The following is a 22,723-nucleotide window of genomic DNA, read 5'->3' as shown; positions in this document are numbered from 1 at the left end:
GAACCATCTCCTGTGGTCTGATGAGACCAAGATAAACGTATTTGGTTCAGAGGGTGTCATGCGTGTGTGGTGGCAATCAGGTGAGGAGTAAAAAGACAAGTGTGTCTTGCCTACAGTCAAGCATGGTGGTGGGAGTGTCATGGTCTGGGGCTGCAGGAGTGCTGCCGGTACTGGGGAGCTGCAGTTCATTGAGGGAACCATGAATGCCAACATGTACTGTGATATACTGAAGCAGAGCAGGATCCCCTCCCTTTGCAGGGTAGTATTCCAACATAACGACCCCAAACACACCTCCAAGATAACCACTGCCTTGCTAAAGAAGCTGAGGGTAAAGGTGATTGACTGGCCAAGCATGTCTCCAGACCTAAACCCTATTGAGCATCTGTGGGGCATCCCCAAACAGAAGGTGGAGGAGCCCAGGGTCTCTAACATCCACCAGCTCTGTGATGTCGTCATGGAGGAGTGGAAGAGGACTCCAGTGGCAACCTGTGAAACTCTGGTGAACTCCATGCCCCAGAGGGTTAAGGCAGTGCTGGGAAATAATGGTGGCCACACAAAATATTGACACTTTGGGCCCAATTTGGACATTTTGATTTAGGGGTGTACTCACTTTTGTTGCCAGCGGTTTAGACATTAATGGCTGTGTGTTGAGTAATTTTCAGGGGACAGCAAATTTACACTGTTAGTGTCGGTTCACACTAGGGCGGCACGACTTTGGGCGAGTTATGCCCTCACCCGTGCACTGCGACTTCTGCGCGGCTTGCAACGACTTCACATAATGGAAGTCAATGCAAGTCGCTCCGATGTCGCTCCGAAGTAGTGCAGGAACCTTTTTCTAAGTCGGAGCGACTTGAGTCGCTCCTATTAGAACGGTTCCAATTGCACAGCATTGGTCATCTGACAAGTCGGAACAGTGTGAACCGGCACTTATACAAGCTGTATACTTACTATTTTACATTGTAGCAAAGTGTCATTTCTTCAGTGTTGTCACATGAGAAGATACATAATCAAATATTTACAAAAATGTGAGGGGTGTACTCAATTTAGTGAGATACTGTATATGACCTTATGATATGATTGCCACCATGGAACAAACTCTATAAAGTGGTTCAGAATGCTCCATAAAGGGGTTATCTTGTGCTGAGCTGACAGGCTTATTATGTCCATAGAAATGGGAAGAGCTGAAGGCAGCACAGAATTGGCTCTTGACATCATATTTTATGGAGAACCATAGTGATTAGTATTACAGTATAACCTTTCCAATCACATGTCTGATCACAAACACCTACTGACAGCAACAGGCCACAAGGGACAAACTGATTTATGGTAAATATCTGATTAATAAGAATAGGAAATGGGTATCTAGTCAGCTTGTTCGTTTTGTATTTGCTCGCACATTTTTATCTTGTTCCTGTTTTTTTCTTATCTCATCTTGTGATCAGATGGTTTGACACTTGGTAGCGGTTTAGTAGGTAATTATTTCTAATAGTCTGACAAAAGGTTGCCACAAATGTTTTAGTTGACGTCGGCACCTGACACTCCTGGCGTCGTTGCGGTGTCTGTGTAACTCTGAATGTTAGTGCAGCGTATATAGTCACCTAACCTGCATAGTTCTTGGGAAGAGAGGAAACATCATGATCCAAACATGGCTGTGGAGCAGTAGATCGTGGGGTGAAACTGCCTAAGGGTGGCAGGCTGTTATAATTAGTAGATTGTGTGTGTGTGTTTTTTTTTTTTTAAGTTTTCAAATATAAAGTTGGAGTCCTTTTAAAGAGGTTGTAAACCCATTACAAGTTTTTTTTTTTTTTTTTCAACTTGAAAGAGAAACACATAATGAGCTAGTATGCATCGCATACTAGCTCATTATGTAATACTTACCTTAGAACGAGCCCCCACCGTGCCGCCCGCTTACCTCTATGATGGGCAACATGTTCAGTCGCCCGTCTTCCAGGATCGCGGCATTCAGCCATCTGATTGGCCGGAGCCGCGGTGACGTCACTCCCGCGCACGCCGATGGTCACGGCATGGGGCTCTGAAGGAATGGCACCAGCGGCCGTTCCTTCAGAGCGCATACGCCAGTGAGGTCACTGGCTGCATCTAAGGTAAATATCTCCTAAACGGTACATGTTTAGGAGATATTTACAGTACCTATAGGTAAGCCTATGATAAGGCTTACCTATAGGTAAAAGTTGCAGAGGAGGGTTTACTTCCTCTTTAACCACTTTACCTCCGCTCACATGGAGGCTACTGCGGCAAAGTGCCGCGATCCCGTCCAGCAACGTAGACCTACGTCGCTGGACTCCGCCCCTTGTGGGCGGCACTCGCGCGCCGCCGGAGGCTCGCTCCCGCTGTGTTCATTCATTGCGGGAGTCGGGCCAGCGGAGGAGCAGCGGCGATTGCCCCGATCGTCGGGGATCGAGTCTGGAGATCCGCCCGCTGTGTGTCTGCATAGTGACAGGGACTGACAGATCGGAGTGTTCAGCATAGCTGGACATCCGATCTGTCCTTCTGTCACACAGTCACCTCCCCCCCCCCACACGTCAGTAAGCACCAGGCATACATTAACCCCTCCCTCTCCAATAAAATTAACCCCTTCCCTGCCAGTGTCATTTTTACAGTAACAGTGCATATATATAGCACTGATTACTGTAGAAATGTCACTGGTACCCCCAAAAGTGTCAAAAATGTCAGTCAAGGGTCCGATCTGTCCGCCGCAATGTCGCAGTCCCGCAAAAAAAAATCGCAGATCACCGCCATTACGCGTTAAAAAAAAAACACCAAAAATGACAGAAATCTTTCCCTTAGTTAGTAAACGCAATAACTTTTGCGCAAACCAATCAAAATTCGCTTATTGCGATTTTTTTTTTTTTTTTTTTTTTTTTTTTTTACTAAACATAGGTAGCAGAAACAAATTTCAAAATAAACGCTCTTTTTTTGTTTATAGCGCAAAAAGTAAAAATCGCACAGGTGATCAAATACCACCAAAAGAAAGCTCTGTTTGTGGGGAAAAAAAGGACATAAATTTTGTTTGGGTACGGCGTCGCACGACCGCGCAATTGTCAGTTAAAGTCGCACAGCGCCGAATCGCAAAAAGTGGCCTGGACGGAAGACAGCAAAATCCTCCGGTGGTAAAGTGGTTAAACCCCCAGGTATCAACCAGTACAAGTCTGTGATCATCCTCTTGCTGAAGAATATCTCTAGTATTCGGTGAACTGATATTGCTGCTTCAAACACCTGCAGCTTCGGTAGAGTCGGAAAGTCAGTTTAACCAAAAAGCGCCGCCAGATTTATCAGACCTTCTTCATGTCACTTCATTTGTTTGTGCTCCGATATATATGGGCTTGTTTACAGTGACCTTGGAGGTAAAGTGCTTGAACCATTGACATTTCCATACATTTCTTGCAGTCTTGGATTCTGGGCTATCCAAAATAAAAGTATGCAAACCATTATAGGGAATTGCTACATTGGAAGCAGGGTAAAAATCAGTCCGTGTTTGATTTGTGGCACGTCTGAGTATTGCTTGTGGTGACTTGCTGATTGCAAAGTGTAATCCCCCAACACAGCCAGCCAGTCAGAACTAATCTTTTTTTCAATGATTATGCTATGAACTGAAATCTCATTGGTTGCATGGGGTTATTGCACTTTGTGCATCTTGGTTTCTGTCTGTCTTTAATTAGTTCTGTGTGTCCTGTTCTAATTTGCATCCTGTCAATCTGGTTTTGGTGTTGACATTGAAGTTGTGGATGGAGTAGGGTTTCACTCCTAAAATAAGAAAGGTGTTGTCTTGTAATTATCATTGAGTGGTGGTTTCGTGGGTGTTTCCAGCAAGGCTCATTGCACAAAGAGATAGGAATGCTTCAGAGAAATGTAAACCCGGCCCCACATGGGACAGTTGGATGTGCAGGCACGATTTGAGGGCCCAAAGTTTTCTTTCATTTATAGATTCCTGCATGTTCACGTGGATCGGCTGGGCGTTCATGTTTATGAAGGCGGGATAGGGAACACACCCAGACACCACCACTGTCCGCTTACCTCGGAGAAAAGCAGCTTTCAGCTACAATTAATCTCTACAATTGGTTGCTATTGGTATCTAGATAGGTCACTGGGGGAAATTATCACCAAATCCATCCAAAACAGGAGAATTTTCCCTAATACCTATGTTCATCTTAATATGCAGGGCTTGTTCCTTTAGTACTCGTTCCTCATCAGAGCATACTTGCCTTTTCTTCCCTTTCCCACGTCTGTTTAGCAGCAGAAGCCATAGAAAGTACACATATGGCACTTTTCCACTGCTAGTACCGGCTCGGCTCTACTCGGCCCTGCTTGGCCCGGTTTGCTTTTCCACTGCGGTACCGCATGGTATAGTGTTGGAACGGTTCGGTACGGTACGGTATAGGTTTGCTTTTCCACTAAAGTAGTACTAAAGTTAAGTGGGTGGGATAACAACGGGGTGGGTGTGATTCTCTGACCAATCAGTGGCTAGTAGTGACTGCATGCAAAGGATTGTGGCATATGGTACCAGTTTGGTACCTGTTGGAACCACAATCGAGTAGGTACTGTTTTTTCAGAGCCGTACCGTACCGTACCGTTCGGTTCCATGCAGTGGAAAAGCAAACCTATACCATACCGAACCGTTCCGACCCTATACCATGCGGTACCGCAGTGGAAAAGCACAAAAGCGTGCCGAACCGTTACGGTTCCATGCAGTGGAAAAGCGCCAATAGAGTAGCATGTGACCCCCCCTCCCCCCCCCCATCCTCCCTGACACCCTATACCCACCTTGCCTGGTCATTTGACCTAGAAATCTTCTGCTATGCCAGAGCACTGTCACTGGGCAGAAGATCACTTGGCCTCCATGCATGCAGAGTATTGTCGCCAGCTTTGATTGAGGAACAAGCAGTAGGGAGGTGCTGACAAGGTGAGGTGGGTATTCAAGAAATGGGGAACCCTTTGCAGACAGGCTGTCGTTCTGCATGGGTCAGGCGACTTTTAAGTTTTAGAAAAAGCTTTCTTTTTTTTATTTTTTTTTTTTTATTATTATTAATAAAAAAAAAATACAATTTTTTCCTCTTTTCAACTTCCTTTTTTTTTTTTCTAGATAAACCTTAGCTATTGGTCTCTGGTGAGCTCTGGTCTGTATGAAAGAAGACACTGCTCACACTTGCTGTCTCATATGGCATTATGTAGTGTCTTGGTTCATGCACTGCACCTGCTTTTCTTTCTCGTCATCTAGACCGAGAATACACGACTGATATACGAGGATGAAAAGGCGGCTCTCCACGCCTTGTCCAGAGGCATCAGGTTAGCAGCTGCACATGCAGAAGCTCACATATTAAGGTGTTTCAGATTGTGATACATGTGCAGAATGCAAAAAATATGGCAGCCAAATAGTCCTCATAGGTGTAGGGAGGGGGAAAAGAAAAGCATTCCTGAATCTTAACAGCGTATCTCCTAGTCTACATATTTCAGAGAAATAATTCCTGTTTGTAGACTTGGAAACTGGTTGGACTCAAGTATATCTTAATACAGACTTTTGTTTGTTTGAATGCTGTAAGGCTGGCCATAGACGGCTCAAATTGTGTCCGATTCCTGCTAAAAAAGGGATGAAATGCAATCCCTGGGTGGCCCTGCAAGCTGCACCTGGCTTGACAAAATTGACTGAGCCAGGTTCAAAGATATTGAAGCAGTTTAGCAGCCCCCCCGTATTTTGTGTGTATGTATGTATGTATGTATGTATGTATGTATGTGTGTGTGTGTGTGTGTGTGTGTATATAATATATATATATATATATTAATATATATATATATATATAATATATACACACACCGCATCTCCCAAACACATTTTTGTAAATATTTTATTATATCTTTTCATGCAACAACACTGAAGAAATGACACTTTGCTGCAATGGAAAGTAGTGAGTGTAAAGCTTGTATAACAGTGTCAATTAGCTGTCCCCCTCAAAATTACTCAACACACAGCCATTAATGTCTAAACCGCTGGCAACAGAAGTGAGCACACTCCAAAGTAAAAATGTCCAAATTGGGCCCAATTAGCTATTTTCCCTCCCCAGTGTCATGTGACTCGTTTAGTCTTACAAGGTCTCAGGGGTGAATGGGGAGCACTTTTGTTAAATTTGGTGTTATTGCTCTCACTCTCTCTCATACTGGTCACTGGAAGTTCAACATGGCACCTCATGGCAAAGAACTCACTGGGGATCTGAAAAAAAAGAATTGTTCTACATGAAGATGGCCTAGACTATAAGAAGATTGCCAAGACCCTGAAACTAAGCTGCAGCATGGTGGCCAAGACCATATAGAAGTTTAACAGGACAGGTTCCACTCAGAACAGGCCTCGCCATGATTGACCAAAGAAGTTGAGTGAACGTGCTCAGTGTCCTATCCAGAGGTTGTCTTTGGGAAATAGATGTATGAGTGCTGCCAGCATTGCTGCAGAGGTTGAAGGGGTGGGGGGTCAGCCTGTCAGTGCTCAGACCATACGATGCACACTGCATCCAATTGGTCTGCAAGGCTGTCATCCCAGAAGGAAGCCTCTTCTAAAGATGATGCACAAGAAAGCCCGCAAACAGTTTGCTGAAGACAAGCAGACTAAGGACATGGATTACTGGAACCATGTCCTGTGGACTGATGAGACCAAGAAAAACGTATTTGGTTCAGATGGTGTCAAGCGTGTGTGGCAGCAACCAGGTGAGAAGTACAGAGACAAGTGTGTCTTGCCTATAGTCAAGCATGGTGGTGGGAGTGTCATGGTCTGGGGCTGCATGAGTGCTGCCGGCACTGGGGTGCTACAGTTCATTGAGGGAACCATGAATGCCAACATGTACTGAAGCAGAGCAATGATCCCCCCCCCCTCCCTTCAGGGACTGGGCCGCAGGGCAGTATTCCAACGTAACTACCCCAAACACACCTCCAAGACGAGCACTGCCTTGCTAAAAAAAAAAAAAGCTGAGGGTAAAGGTGATGGACTGGCCAAGCATGTCTGCAGTTCTAAACCCTATTGAGCATCTGTGGGGCATCCTCAAACGGAAGGTGGAGGAGCGCAAGGTTTCTAACATCCTCCAGCTCCGTGATGTCATCATGGAGGAGTGGAAGAGGACTCCAGTGGCAACCTGTGAAGCTCTGGTGAACTCCATGCCCAAGAGGGTTAAGGCAGTGCTGGAAAATAATGGTGGCCACACAAAATATTGACATTTTGGACCCAATTTGCACGTTTGCACTTAGGGGTGTACTCACTGATTCCCCCACCCCTTCAACCTCTGCAGCAATGCTGGCAGCACTCCTACGTCTATTTCCCAAAGACAACCTCTGGATATGACGCTGGGCACGTAAACTCAACCTCTTTGGTTGACCATGGCAAGGCCTGTTCTGAGTGGAACATGTCCTGTTAAACTCTATCTCTATCGATTCCTCTATCCCAGCATTCTCCAAATTTTTTAAATAAAGGTCAAGTTTACTGTCCTTCAGGCTTTAGGGTGGCCAGATTATGGTCAGTGAGTAGAAAAATTACATAATGCCTGTGGTCAGTAGGAGGAGGAATTGTGCCCCATATTGGTTATTACTGACAGGAGTAAACCCCTATCAGTGTCAGTGGGTGGAATAGTGCCCAATCATTGGTGAAAGTGGGTGGAATAGTGCCCTATTATTATTTAGAGTGAAAGAAATAATGTTTCAATGTTTATATCAGTGGGAGGAATTCTCAAAGGCTGGATAAAGGCATGCAAAAACTGCATCTGGCCTGTGGTCTGCAGTTTGGAGGCCACTGTGCTATGCAAACACTGTTTATCATGGATGGGGAAATCAAATGATTTTCTCTTGCTTGTCCATTTATGGCTAGCCTAAGGAATGGTATTTTTTTTTGTCTGTCTCTGTCACATTGGGAAGATTTCCCTTTTTAATTTCTTAGTTTAAACACAGCAGGAAATAAATGAAAATCTATGCAAAGTGAGAGCGAGTCCCATCTTACAGCTGTCACTGGAATAGGTGTCCACATTGGATGTGTTCCATTTTTGATATCTCATCACTTTTTTTTTCCAGTGGTGACCAGCATACTGGGACAGCAGTATAAATCCTGCAAAGATTCTAACCCTTCCCCCAATCTACTCTAAGTTTTGGCTAGAAATATATAGTATTATACATGGGCTTCTTCATAATTCTCATGTGTTCAATATAAAGTGGCATATTTTAGATTTGAGCGGGTACAGCTTAATATAAGCAATTCAATTTCTCTTCTTGGCAGCAGAACGGAAAGATTAGCCTAGTGACTCACTAATATCATATTTTCAATGAGCCGCACTGTCTGATGAGGTAGTTTTGCATAACTGGCAGGCTTGTATCATTACAAGAATCGTACTGCAGAAAAGTATTAATAGATTTGTCAAGTCATTCTTTCATCTTGCAAAGAGAACTCTTTAAGAATGGTTGGGTTGCTTCGAACTCTTTAAAACAAGCTTGTCATCAGAGATATCTTTTGAATAATGTTAGTTTTCTAACTTTATTATATGGTGATCCTCTTGCCTTAAAGCGGAAATTGATATGGCCAGCATTTGCAATAGTTGTGCTGTACACAATTACTTCTGGTTCTGTTCTCCTTCTGGTCTCCACTAGAGTTACATCCTTTTTTACTTCTTTACTCACCGTCTTTTGGCTTTGCCCATTGGATAGGCACTGATGATACAACTCCTGGTACAATATCTTGGCCCCCGGCTCCCAAAGATCACAGAACTGTATACTTTACTGCATGTGGCAGAGTGTCAGTATGACAGATGGACCGCTACCATTCTATGCAGAGAAGGCCAGCAGTGACCGTCCCCATATTTTTCTTGGCAGGTCCATTTTGGAGGATATATTAATTTAATTAAAAAAGTAGGAGATAATTTTACAGTAAAAAGCTAAGGCTCAAAAGTGTCAGCAACTTTTATATTTAGTGATATCATTCTTAATGAATTCATTAAATATAATTAAATATAAATAGCTGACACTTTATTTTCTTAAATTAAAGCAGAAACTCCTACCGCTCAAGCCTGACAACATGAGAAAAATGGTCTGCCCGATCCCTATTACATCATCCCTATTGACAGTGTAGCATGTATAGAGCACGAAGGAGTATGCTACTGCATCATGGAAACGGTTTTTCTTTTTTTCAGAGATTTTCATAATCTAGCGTGCTAAGAAAAGAGGTGTGACCATAAACCGGGTCTATTTTTTGACCATTACAAGCATTGCGCCCTGTCATAACCACAGAGCGGTTTGCTTTTTTTGACACTGCATCGAAATAATGTACCTGATCTGCTTGCGATGCTGTTTTTAGTGATTTAAAACGACAAGATAGAGAGAGAGAGAGAGAAAAAAGTGCTGTCCATAAAATAAATACCTAATGTGTCCTGCCACTCAGTGCTTGCTGTCTTGCAGAGTTACAGTGCCTAAAGACTGTCCAGCATCCAGCACTTCAGGTGAGTCAGATGCCTGGTCCCCTTTTGACCGGGAGGCCCTACGTCCGTACAGGATACAGCAGTGTTAAAGGGCCTGGGAAGGGACCCATAGCACACTTTGGGGGGACCAGGCATCTGACACACCCAGAAGTGTCTGATGCAAAATATTCAACAGGCCAATTGGTAGCATAGCAGGTAAGTATTCAGTCTTTTCTGTACAATATTTTTTTAAATTAAATTATTCCCGTTAAGGGTAATCTAGTGGCTCTGGAATATATGCCTAAAAATGGCTTGGTGGACTATTATTTATATTTCAGAAACCATAAATGATCCATTCTGCTTTCGAAGGAGTACAAACAATATCCACGCTGTATGTGAATGGGGCGATTCTTTAATTGCATCAACTTGCCCATAGCGCACGTTCTTTCCAGAAGCGCAATCTGAAATTTCATATATGGTCATGTTCAGGGGAGAAAAGCTGACCCCTGGCCTTGTTAGCCTCTTACTCCTGTCAAGCACACCTTGGTGCTACGGAGTGCCCTTCTCTCCCTTTTAAAGATAACCTTTATCAGATTTATAAAACCCCAATGCTTTTACAAGGTAGAACAAGTTTGTCTCCTTTTACTTTTATCTCCAATATGCATATACAGGGATTGATTTACTAAAACTGGAGAGTGCAACATCTGGTGCAGCATGGAAACCAATTTGCTTCCAGATTTTTTTTTTTTTGTCAAAGTTTAACTGAACAAACTGAAGTTAGGAGCCGATTTGCTACCATGCATAGGTGCACAAGATTTTACACTCGCTTGTTTTAGTAAATCAACCCCACTGTCTGTACAGATACATTACTTCTTGCTGATATAATCCTAATATAAACTTGAGAAGTCCACCATAAATTCTGCATGATTATTGCATGTTAGGCCAGCAAGCAGGTGGTTGGTATTTTCCGAGTGTAGAACTGGCAGCAATATTATGCAAAGTTGTGCATAATGTAGTTAATGTTTGTTCAAGACCTGTTGTCATTTGCAATGCAAGAAGGACAAGCTGCTCTTTTGAATTTTTAATTTGAATTCATGTATAATAAATTGCGTATTCATAAAGTAGTGAAAATGCTTCCAGGATGCTACAGAACTGACTAGCAGGCTTTTGTGTTAAGCTGTTCTATGTTCAGATCCAAAGTACTTTAGCGTATTGGTCTAAAGCAGAAGGCTTTGGGCCCAGATAGTTTTTTCCCCAAATTTCTGTTGGGTTTTATTGGGAAGACAATTTTTTTTAAGTGACCGTTGGGGCTCCTAAAAAAAAAATAAATGTTCAAGTCACATTGATCCCTTTGTAATGTATTTTAATTCAGTAGGGCTGCATATACAGTAATGAATATGCCTCTGTTTTGTACCCTTTTTTATTTGCTAAGTGCTAAAGCAAGGGTTAGACAAAACTTTGTACTGGCAATACTAGGAGAGTTGGTCTTCCCAGCTCTCCAAAAGTCCCCTCTGAAGGCTGCTCTGATCTAGGGAGAGAGAGTGACGGTATGGTATGTCTGACTGCTTGTGTGGGAGCTCGTGTCAATGGCTATCCATACACACTTCGGTTTCTCAATAGAAGTCAATCTTCCCCCATACACCCTAAACAATGGGAATGGAGGAAACTCCACTGCCATTGTATGCAGACAACCGCAGCACCCATGACTGCCTGAAGAGTGACTGCATCTGATTAGGGGCAGTCTTTGTTTGGCTGACAATTTTCCACCCAATGCCTTTAATTCCTAAATCAACTTTGTTGAGTTGGGCGGTACCGACAGGACCACTCAGGGCCTGAATGTCTGCAGTTCAGCGGGAATCGGCAAAAATTCTAGCCTTGTAAGTAAAATTCTAGCCTTGTAAGTAAAATAAAAGAGAGGCATATGGTTATAAGATTGTATACACAGCCTGACTCCCTTACAGAAATAAATTACCCCCCCCCCCCAAAAAAAATAAAAATAAATTTTAACCACTTGCCGACCGCTCACTCGAGCTCTACTGCGGCAAAGTGGCTAGTTCCCGTCCAGCGACGTAGACCTACATCGCTGGACTCCTCCCCTTATGGACGGCGCACGCGCGCCACCGGAGGCTCCCTCCCGCTGTATTCAGTCACAGCGGGAGTCGGGCCAGGGGAGGAGCGGCGGTGATCACCGCCGCTCTTTCCCGATCGTCGGGGAATCGAGTTTGGAGATCCGCCCGCTTGTGTAAACAAAGCAGGCAGATCTCCTAAGTGACAGATTGCAGGGCTCAGCATAGCTTAACCTGCGATCTGTCCCTGTGTCACTCAGTCACCTCCCCCCCACACACGTTAGTTAGCACCAGGCATACATTAACCCCTCCCTCTCCAATAAAATTAACCCCTTCCCTGCCAGTGTCATTTTTACAGTAACAGTGCATATTTATAGCACTGATTACTGTAGTAATGTCACTGGTACCCCCAAAAATGTCAGTCAAGGGTCTGATCTGTCCGCCGCAATGTCGCAGTCCCGCAAAAAAAATCGCAGATCGCCACCATTACTCGTTAAAAAAAAAAAAAACACCAAAAATGACAGAAATGTTTCCCTTAGTTAGTAAACGCAATAACTTTTGCGCAAACCAATCAAAATACGCTTATTGTGATTTTTTTTTTTTTACCAAACATAGGTAGTAGAAAACAAATTGGCCAAAAAATTAAAAACATTTTGATTTTTACATTTTTTGGGGGGGGAGGAATTTCATATAAAAAAAAATGTGAAAAATATTGTTATTTTTTCAAAATGTACACTCTTTTTTTTGTTTATAGCGCAAAAAGTTAAAATCGCACAGGTGATCAAATACCACCAAAAGAAAGCTCTGTTTGTGGGGAAAAAAGGACGTAAATTTCGTTTGGGTACAGCATTGCATGACCGCACAATTGTCAGTTAAAGTCGCACAGTGCCGAATCGCAAAAAGTGGCCTGGACGTAAGACCGCAAAATCCTCCGGTGGTAAAGTGGTTAAAGCCCATTTCATTTGGACTTTACACTTACATTTTGAGAACTTCACATTTCATTTTCATTTCAGGTAGAATAGGGAAATAGGGAAAAGTTCTAATCTCTGTCATGGCTTTTTCTTTCTGGGTCCCCAATGGGCAGATTAACAGTGTCTGCTCTGGTGACCATTGTCAAAAAAGAGATGGTTAACCCAAAAATGTAAAGCCTTCACTGTTTCAGTAACTGCTGTCTGAAAGGGGATTTCTGATCACTGTGGAGCAATTTCCTCTTTCCTCTGGTGTGTTCCCAATTGGACGCAGACAGCAATAAAAACCTGGCAGCAGTTTTAACATTTTCTACACTATTCAGAAGAAAATAGGAAAATTTGGGGTTTAGATAAGTTTTAAAATATAGTAGTACATAATAATAAATTTAAATCGCCTAACAGTCAGTAAAATGTGTTTCACTCGGTGCTCAGTTAGTTGCTTTTGAATCTTTTTGCATGCATCCCATTCATTCTAAGTTTATTTCTTATTCAATATCCTTAAGAAAACATACATGGGTATATTGTGTAAAAAAATAAAAAGTTTTAAGTTATTTCTGCCCAGCTTTACTGTACTCCTTTTTTCTCTCCCAGGGGTTGTAGTAATGCAATTTTGTCAGATAAAATTGCAGCTTAAAATAATGTATAAAATCTGTCACAGCACGTTCAGCCACACGTTATGGGAGGAAGATTTAACACATGACTGCTTTCTGTGTAATTTATGCTGAGCTCTTAGTTTCCCTGCACATAGTACTTTGCAAATATTAGTGCTTAGCGGGTTCTGTTTAAACAGTAGCTGGCAGAAAGATTTTACAGCATTCCAAATAGGATCAGGCCATATACATTGAACTATACCTGCGTGTTTCCCATTTTCTCTTTTTTTGTGGGACTCCTGCTTTATTTTAGACAAAATATTTTTATTATGGTGTTCTGGTAGTGCAATGAAGTGTAAATGAGTATCAGGGGAAATATTTGCCTTTTAATAGTCCTGCAAGTACCCGCCGTGACTCCTTGGCAAGCAATCATTGCCTTGAGTGGTAATGTTTATGTTACATTTGCTGTTAAATATCAGGGATGACAGTAGCGGCGTGTCTGGGCTGGGTTTTGTATGGATTATACGCATTTTCTCACCCAATTTTTGTTGATTATTTGCTTGACCCGGGTGCTAAAGTTTTCCAGGTTTTATCTGATTACAGCAAATGGTTTTCCTAAATGCATGGTGGTTCCTCATTTTTATATCGCTCCTTTCTCTTGGGTCACTTTTGTCATGCATTGCATTTTTTTTCTCTTTCAATTCTTCAGGTGATAACCATAGTACAAGGTCATGTAAATAGCTTGCACACACAGGGGCAGCAGCACTGATGAAGAACACACACAAAAAGAAAAAAACATAAAAATTCAGAAAACCAGGGTCCTAAGCGACATCCCTGTAGGGAGAGACCACTGGCCCCAAAGCCAAAGGCCGGGAGGTGCACAGAGGGGTCTCCAGAATAGATAATGAGGAGAAAAGAGAAGGTGCAGAGGAAAGGAGATAAGGGGATAAAGAGAGAGAGCAGGGTCTAACCCCCCACAGACTTGGGGTAAGAAAAACAACAACCCCGTTATAGCAAGCTCAGGAAGACAGGGTTCAAGAATGGTAAGGCATAGTTAAAGTGATTGTAAAGTCTTTTTTATTAAAATAACAAACCTGTTGTACTTCCCTGCTCTGTGCGGAGGTTTTGCACAGAGCAGCAAGGATCCTCCTCTTCTCGGGTCCATGGCTGAAGCTCCTGGCCCCTCCCTCCTGTTAAGTGCCCCCACAGCAAGCAGCTTGCTATGGGGGCACCCGAGCAGAACTGCAGCTCAGTGTATCCATTCAGACATGGAGCTGCTCTTCGGCCCCGCCCCTCTTTCTCCTGATTGGCTTATTGACTTTAATTGACAGCAGCAGGAGCCATTAGCATTGTTGCTGTGTCTTATCCAATCAGGAGAGAGCGCTAGAGATTCCTGGATGGCTGAGGCACTCGTGAACATCACTGGATAGATGGGATCAGGTAAGTATGAGGGGGGCTGCTGCACACAGAAGTCATTTTATTCTAATACATAGAATGCATTGAGATAAAACAACCTTCTGACTTTACAACTACTTTAAGCCACGGATTTAGGAATTTGGATTGGGAGTCATTAGGGATACTAGACATTTTTTCATTAAAAAAAAAAAAAAGAGAAGCATGTCCAAAGCTTGCTTGATCGTACTTCTTATGTGGGTCACAGGAGCGCACTTATGTTTTCTCTCCTGTTACCAAGAATCAGCCGGCAGCGTGCTACACTCTGCTGTTGGCTGAGGTCACAGAGTCAAGCCAGTCTCTGGATGTATCGCGACAATATCGTCGGGATCCACCCAGAAGCCTAGTTGGCAGCTGGCTCAGCCTCTCAGCATCCCACTAAAAGCCCAATCCAGCTGCTTCTGCTTCCTCCACAGCCCAGTGCTCCAGTAAGCGCTGGAGGGGATAGCGTAAAGAGCTGTGACTCACAGCAACAGTGATAAGCTCAGAGTGGACCCAAGAACTGCGCAATCTGCGATCATGTGATCGCTTAGTTCTTGGGCTTGGAGCCAGTGGGGAACAGCTGATGTTTGTTTGTTTTTTTACTTCCCACACTTTTCCTTTTGATAAGCATTTGGTTCATACGAGCATTGTATTATGTTCTTTTCAAGCACAGAGTGGTGGTAGATAGGATTTTGTATATGAAATCTATGTAAAGCCCAAACTATCCCCCCCCCCCCTTTAAAGTGGAAGTAAAGTCTGGAAACATTTTTTTTTTCTTTCTGGTTACCTGCAAAGTAAATGCATATTGTGCTAATATGCAAATGCGACACTTACCTGCAAACGAACCCGCGTCGTCCCCGCTGAAGGCTGCATCCATGCATCCATCTTGGCCCGTCTTCGTTCCGGGTCTTCGGACTCCGGCTGTGCTACTGGCTGGAGCTGCGTGACGTCACTCCTGCACATGCGCGTGGGAGCCACAGGTCACGGCACAGGGCTCTGAAGAAACTGCTCGGGCGGCCATTCCTTCAGAGAACATGCGCCGATGACATCATCGACTGCATGCAATGTAAATATCTCCTAAACGGTGCAAGTTTAGGAGATATTTACAGTACCTACAGGTAAGCCTTATTATAGGCTTACCTATAGGTACAAACCGCACAGGGAGGTTTACAACAATTTTATGTTCTGCTGTCTGTGGCTAACTGAGAAGACTTGCCTTTACTTCCTATCCAAGATCTTTCCAGGTGAACATCATTCATATCCCCAAATTTTTTGAAAACTCAAAATGTTTTACCTTATTGGTGCATTATTCCTCATATCTGGCTCTGATAACAACTTGGTATATTTTCATTAGTCCTTCCTTTCTGTCTTGGTCACAAGGACTAGTAAAGGGTGTAAAGCCCAGACGTTTCTGGGTTTTTTTCTTTTGGGAAATATTGATAACGCCTGTCAGACTATTTTTTTGCTGTATGTAGACCACTGGGGAAATTTGCCTTCACATTCCATTTTGTAGAGACAAAATGCTCCAAAATGAACACTGCCCCATCCCAAATTTTTTGACTACTCAACATTTCTTCCTTATCTCTGGCTCTGATGTCCTCAGTGGGGACATAGACAGCAAACTTGACCGAGGGTTTAACCCTACTCCATTATTTTTAAAACTAAAATATAAATTGCATTTACAAATACTATGAAGAGCATAGACCCATGTTCATAGGCTAAGCCTGGGCGGAAAGAAGGATTTAAAATGGGCTGTACTTTCTTTACCATGTTGGGAGTCTCCTTTTGGACACGATGAAATGCATCGAAAAGTCTTTTGTCAGCTTGTCTGAACTTGGGACACCCTGCAGGTAATACAAAATCTACTTGAACTGCTCAATATACGAACTGTCTTAGAATATGATTAGTGGCAGTGCAGACAGTTCTTATTTCAGATATTTTCAAGATTCATAAAGTAAAGCCAAACTCTGAATTTTGATTTGCCTTAATTAGTTGGGAGTTAGGGTGGGATATATAAAATTATGTTCGGTATCATAAGTTGATTGCACTTTACTCCAGTTCCAGAAACCATAACACTGATGGCAGCCACCAGCATAGCAGTGAATGAAGGCTTTCTTGGTTTTGATGCCCACAATGAATAATGTTCATTTGGGTTTAATTCACTTTGCCCAGTGGTGTGGGATCTGTTACGGCTGATAGATTAGTTTTGCATAGGCTTTATTTATACCCATCCTCTTAATACTCCCTTAATTCCTCTTTAAATGTTTAAAGCAGATTTGAACTTTTAATTTTTTTTTTTTTGTTTTTTGTTTTTTTAGTTTATATCCTGCTTTGTATTTTGTACCTATTTTATTGTTAGTGTTCTGTTAGTGTTCTGTATCTATTTTTGGTTCCCACCTGACATTCTTGGCTGTGAATTGATGGTTTCCTCTGTCCTGTCCTCCTCCGGTTTTCCGTACTCACTGTCTGTCCTCCTTGTCTTCTTTATTTCCTGATTTGAAGCTGAATATAACCTTCCCTAGCTCTGCATGCCCTCAGCTCCTGTTATTTTAAATTGTGCCAACTGATGCTTGTCGCTTCCCAATCCTGCGATCATTGGATAAAAAAATTCAAGGTTTATTACACCGCACAAATAAATATAACTAAACATGTTAGATTTTACTATAATGTCCAATTTCATTGTATCAGTGTATAAAAAAATTACGGCATACAACCCCCTTTAAATCAGTTGGATACAGATCATTACACAGTAAACCATTATTGACCTGTGAACCAAAGTCAGTGTTAAATGGTTGATTTAGGCCTTAGTGACATGAGGCTAATTGACCCATGCAGGGCCGTGTTTTACCCATGCAGGGCCGTGTTTTACCCATGCAGGGCCGTGTTTTACCCATGCAGGGCCGTGTTTTACCCATGCAGGGCCGTGTTTTACCCATGCAGGGCCGTGTTTTACCGACATGGGAATGCAAAGGAGTTGCGTAAATCCCCATATTGGCGGTCCCATAGCTGTCTATAACTTCGGTGCAGATGCATGGCCCGAACACTCCCAGGGTGTGTTGGGAGCAATGGCTGTGTCCCAGTAGACCTTAATGGGAGTACCCACATGGGGATGCATATGCATCCCTGCACAGGTAAACACAGCCCTGCATGGGGCACAGATCAAATCTTCCCGTGTGATTGAGGTCAGCCTGGGAACTGAATGAGAAAGAAATCGATCAATTTCCCAATCGACACTCACAGTATGGGGTGAGGCATTTCCACTGGCCCACTCTTGTATTCAGGTAACCGCTGCACTTTTGTCCAGCCATTGGTGCTTACACAGCTCTTCATGACTTGACGTTCAGCAATCAGACAAAATTTGAGCTGTCTATGGCCAAACATTAAAGAGTGTGGAAATCCGTTTTTCATTTTTCCGAAGTATCCTAATATTACCTTCTATTGAAAACAGAACCCCAAGCAGACATAATAGACACACATTATGGCAGCACTGCATTCATTATTCCATCATACATTTCTTTTTTTTAATGTAAGCAGTGTAGGTACCTGTATTTGACCTGGTATCAACCTCTTGCAGTCCCTTTATAGCAGAACTCAGACTGGGAGAGGGAGGGGCAGAAGAAATTGCTAGTCTGTTGTACTGCAGTTCTCATGTACTCATGGATTAACAAACATGCTGATAGGAGGAGAGAGCAGAGTGATAGAATGATTCTAAATTTACTGTCCCTTCCCCAACATGGACAAGACCTGTAAGTTTTAGCTGTGATGTATCACAGTGCTGTGTAGCAGAGCTATGTACATCTCAGCACAGGATTGACAGAAATGCAAATCATTTGGCAGGTGGAACAACTGCTATATGTGAATTTAATATGTATAATTAGTTCAGATTTATATCGCTAAGGTCCCTTCCACACAGGGTGGACTCCGATTAGATCAGCAGGAGATCTGGCTGCAGATCAGAGCAGGGCGGGCGGATGACGGGTCTGTGCCCACTTATGCAGAGCGGACATGGACAGAGCCCGCACAGCTTTAAGGATCAGCGGGTGTAAACGGACTCCACTTTCTGTTTATACCAGTCAGCCCTTCAGTCTGATTTGCCTAGATGGGGGGCGGATGCCCGTGTGTGTGGTGGATATTTATTTATTTTTTTTAATGGATCAGATTGGAGGAAGCCAGATGTAAATGGAATTCATTTACACCCCCTTGTGCATAGGGGTGAATGGAGGGTTCAATCCGGTCCATCTAAAAAACTAACAGGCAGACCTGATGGCCCCCTTTGTGTGAAAGGGGTCTACTATAAGCAAGAAGCTGCTTGTAGTGTGGAGCTTTTATCATTGCATTGTCCAAGTAAAAAGTTTATAACCCTGGTCTAGACATGGGCATAGGGCCAGGACAAGGGGTGGGCAGGAGGGGGAACTGCCCTGGGCGCAGTGGTTTATTGCAGGGATTGGGGCACCCTGACCCGGAATGGGGGGGGGGGCGGTTTGGCATCTTTGCCCTGGGCGCTCGATGACCTTGTCCTGGCACTGCATGGGCAGGTATGTGTGATTGACTTACTATGTCTGTCTACATGTGAACTGCAGCATGTTAATGGTTTTTGGTAAAAAAAATATCCTGTAATGGTTGCAGTTACTCTGTATACAAATAACCCTGCCCTGCGTCTAAACCTTTTTTTTTCCAGCTCACACTGACTGCTCTGACTAGCACAGCTTGTAGTACTTTACATTTATAACCAAGCTTTAAAGCTGAATTACAGGTGGCGATTAACACCTTTTATTGCTACTGTGTACTAAAAAAAAACTTTAATACACAGCTGGCATGAAGCAGTCTAATGATCAGCCTCCTGGCCTGCCCTGTACAGCCCTGTTATTAGTGAACTTGCTGACAGCAGGAGAGAGCTGAGCTGATGGCTTTTCATTGACTTACTGTTCCTTCATTGTCCAATCAGCAGGCAGGGGGTAGAAAGGTGACACCATTTAGGTGTAATGCTGGCCATACATGGCTTGAATTTCGGCAAATTCCTGCTGAATCATTTGGGCCTTGGGTGGCCTTTTGGGCACCACTTGGCTTGACAAATTTCAAGCTAAAACAGGAGCTATGCGAAAAAAATTCTGGCCAATCAGAGGCAGTCTCGGTTTGGGTTTCCTTATATTCTGATAATTGTGGGTGTGGTCTTTCTGGACGCAGCTTTTTGTCCATAGCATATAGTGTTGGTGCACCCAGAGGAGGTTCCTCTGAGCTCTGCAGACTATCCACCTTCATGGGGTCATCTGAAAAAGGTCTAATGGAATATATGCTTCAGAAAGATAGCTTAGAATTTTACCTGTCACCTGAGCTGATTACACAACAAAGTGATATTGCACAGTCCATGTCACATGTGCTATATTTATTCAAGAAATACTTTGTCCCTGATGTCACAGCACACACTAACCTGCCCTCACTGATAGAATATATATATATATATATATATATATATATATATATATATATATATATATATATATATATAATATAATATAATATAATATAATATAATATATATCATACATACAGTGTGTATGTGTGTGTATATAATATATATATATATATATATATACACACACACACACACACACACACACACACACGCATCTCATAAAGTTAGAATATCATCAAAAAAGTTAATTTTAATTCAGTAATTCAATATAAAAAGTGAAACTTTTGGTGATTCTGGTTTACAGCTAGTGAAATCTTAAAATTCAGTAAAAATTAAAATATTGCATAAGCCCAATAAAAAAAAAAATAATTTTTAATACTTCACAGTAAGCCAACATTTCTGTATGTCCATGTACAGTATAGCATGCACTCAATACTTGGTCAGGACTCCATTTGCACGAATGACTGCAACAATGAGGCGTGGCATGGAGGTGATCAACCTGTGGCACTGCTGAGGTGTTATGGAAGCCCAGGTTTCTTTGATAGCGGCCTTCAGCTCGTCCGCATTGTTGGGTCCGATGTCTCATCTTCCTCTTGGCAGTACCCCACAGATTCTCTATGGGGTTTAGGTCAGGTGAGTTTGCTGGCCAATAAAGCACAGTGATGCCATGATCATTAAACCAGGTATTGGTACTTTTGGCAGTGTGGGCAGGTGCCAAGTCCTGATGGAAAATGAAATTAGCAACTCCAATAAACTGGTCAGCAGAGGGAAGCATGAAGTGCTCTAGAATTTCCTGCTAGAGGGCTGCGCTGACTTTGGACTTGATAAAATGCAGTGGACCAACACCAGCAGATGACCTGGCTCCCCCAAATCACGGACTGTGCAAAATTTTGCATTTCATTTTGAAATCCAGGTCCCAGAGTCTGGAGAAAGAGTGGAGAGGCACAGAATTCAAGTTGCATGGGGTCCAGTGTGAAGTTTCCACAGTCAGTGATGATTTGGGGAGCCACCAAGCCAGGTCATCTGCTGGTGTTGGTCCACTGTGTTTTATCAAGTCCAAAGTCAGCGCAGCCCTTTAGCAGGAAATTCTCGGCACTTCATGCTTCCCTCTGCTGACCAGCTTTATGGAGATGCTGATTTCATTTTTCAGCAGGACTTGGCACCTGCCCACACTGCCAAAATAGCAATACCTTGTCTTAATGATCATGGTATCACTGTGCCTAAATGGCCAGAAAACTCGCCTGACCTAAACCCCATAGAGAATCTGTGGGGTATTGTCAAGAGGAAAATGAGACACCAGGCCCAACAATGTGGACAAGCTGAAGGCCGCTATCAAAGCAACCTGGGCTTCCATAACACCTCATCAGTGCCACAGGCTGATCGCCTCCATGCCACTCCTCATTGATGCAGTAATTCATGCAAAAGAGCCCTGACCAAGTACTGAGTGCATACTATACTGTACATGGACATACTTTTCAGTAAGCCAACATTTCTGTATTCAAAATCTTCTTCTTTTTTTTTTTTTAATTGGTCTAATGTAATCTAATTTTCTGAGATACTGAATTTTGGGTTTTCACTAGCTGTAAGTCATAATCCTCTTAATTAAAAAGAAAATGCTTGAAATAAATCACTGTGTGTAATGCATCTATATAAAATTTTTAATTTCACTTTTTGAATTGAATTACTGAAATAAATTAACTTTTTGATGATATTCTAATTTTATGAGATGGACCCGTGGGTGTGTCTATGTATGTAAATAAATAGAAAAAAAAAAAAATATATATATATATATATATATATATATATATATATATATATATAAATCCAGCGCTATATAAGAACCTGAAATAAATAATAAATAAATATAGTAGATGTCCTGGAACACCTTGAATTTTTTATTTATCACCTGCATGGGCTTCCCTTGGCGCACACCATAGCTTTATTCTTCCATCTGGTATTGGTAGTCCAGGCTTCTTAATTTCTCTTTTCTCCCTCTACAGCTGGCCTGCCTCTTGGCGTTTTAAAGTTGATCACAAAAAAGCCGTATCAGAGGGGTTTTTTCTGTAATGACGACAGCATCAAGTATCCCTTCCATGACAGTACGGTCACCTCCACAGTACTCTACACAGTAGGCTTCACTCTGCCTATATGCTCAGTAAGTAGCTGAATCTACAGACAACTGGAGCGTCTTCCAGATCAGATCTTGAAGACCTACTTCATCTTTACCAAAAAACTGCCTATGCAGATAAGGGGCGCACCTAAATAAAAAACAAACTGTGCAGCAGGGGCATCTTTCTAGATATAAAACAAAACGTTGCAGCTCTGACCAATGTTGAATAACGTCCTATAGGTGTAGGCCATGCATGTGCTTCATGAAGCCTGGTTGAAAAACTGTCCTGCCCCATTCCTAGGATGTTGCTAAGAAATGCCCAGCTGCTACTGTTCACATACACTATCACAGGAGCGAGCTCTCAGCCGCTGAGCTCAAAGCTACTGCATCAGGGGAAAGAAAATTCAGGGGAGAGGATTTTAAGTGGTAGTAAACGGCAACTTTAAAAAAACAAAAAATAACTGCAAAAAATGCATCGCACATTGATACTAGCACATTATGAAATGCTTACCTTCGAACAAAGGCCTCCATCTTTACCTTGTCTTCCTTACTGGTTTGCATCCCTGGCCTTCTGATTGGCCGAGCCGTGATGCCGCCACTCCCATTCACACGCGTGGGAGTCACGGACCGCGGCACAAAGCTATGAAGGGAAGGCATGGGTATGCCCTCTCTTCTGAGTGCATACGCTGGTGACATCACTGGCTGCTTGCAGTG

At 42.8% G+C, this 22,723-nt stretch overlaps 1 protein-coding gene across 2 annotated transcripts in view; it reads left to right on the top strand.

Annotated features, from left to right (window-relative positions):
* Positions 1–22,723, top strand: part of PLPP1 (phospholipid phosphatase 1) — a 151,251-nt gene that overhangs the window by 29,038 nt on the left and 99,490 nt on the right. The window contains exon 2 of one of the 2 annotated variants that reach the window (XM_082255232.1): positions 21,900–22,054. The exons of the other annotated variant lie outside the window; for it this stretch is intronic. Within the exon in view, the coding sequence (XP_082111358.1) occupies positions 21,900–22,054 (155 nt within the window). The remainder of the gene's footprint in view (positions 1–21,899; positions 22,055–22,723) is intronic. 2 annotated transcript variants of the gene reach the window in all.

The sequence above is a fragment of the Pelophylax lessonae genome, assembly GCF_965119305.1.
Source record: "Pelophylax lessonae genome assembly, chromosome: 1".
NCBI lineage: Eukaryota > Metazoa > Chordata > Amphibia > Anura > Ranidae > Pelophylax > Pelophylax lessonae.
The sequence above is the reverse complement of the archived record's forward strand: the minus strand, read 5'-3'. Positions and strand labels throughout refer to the sequence as shown.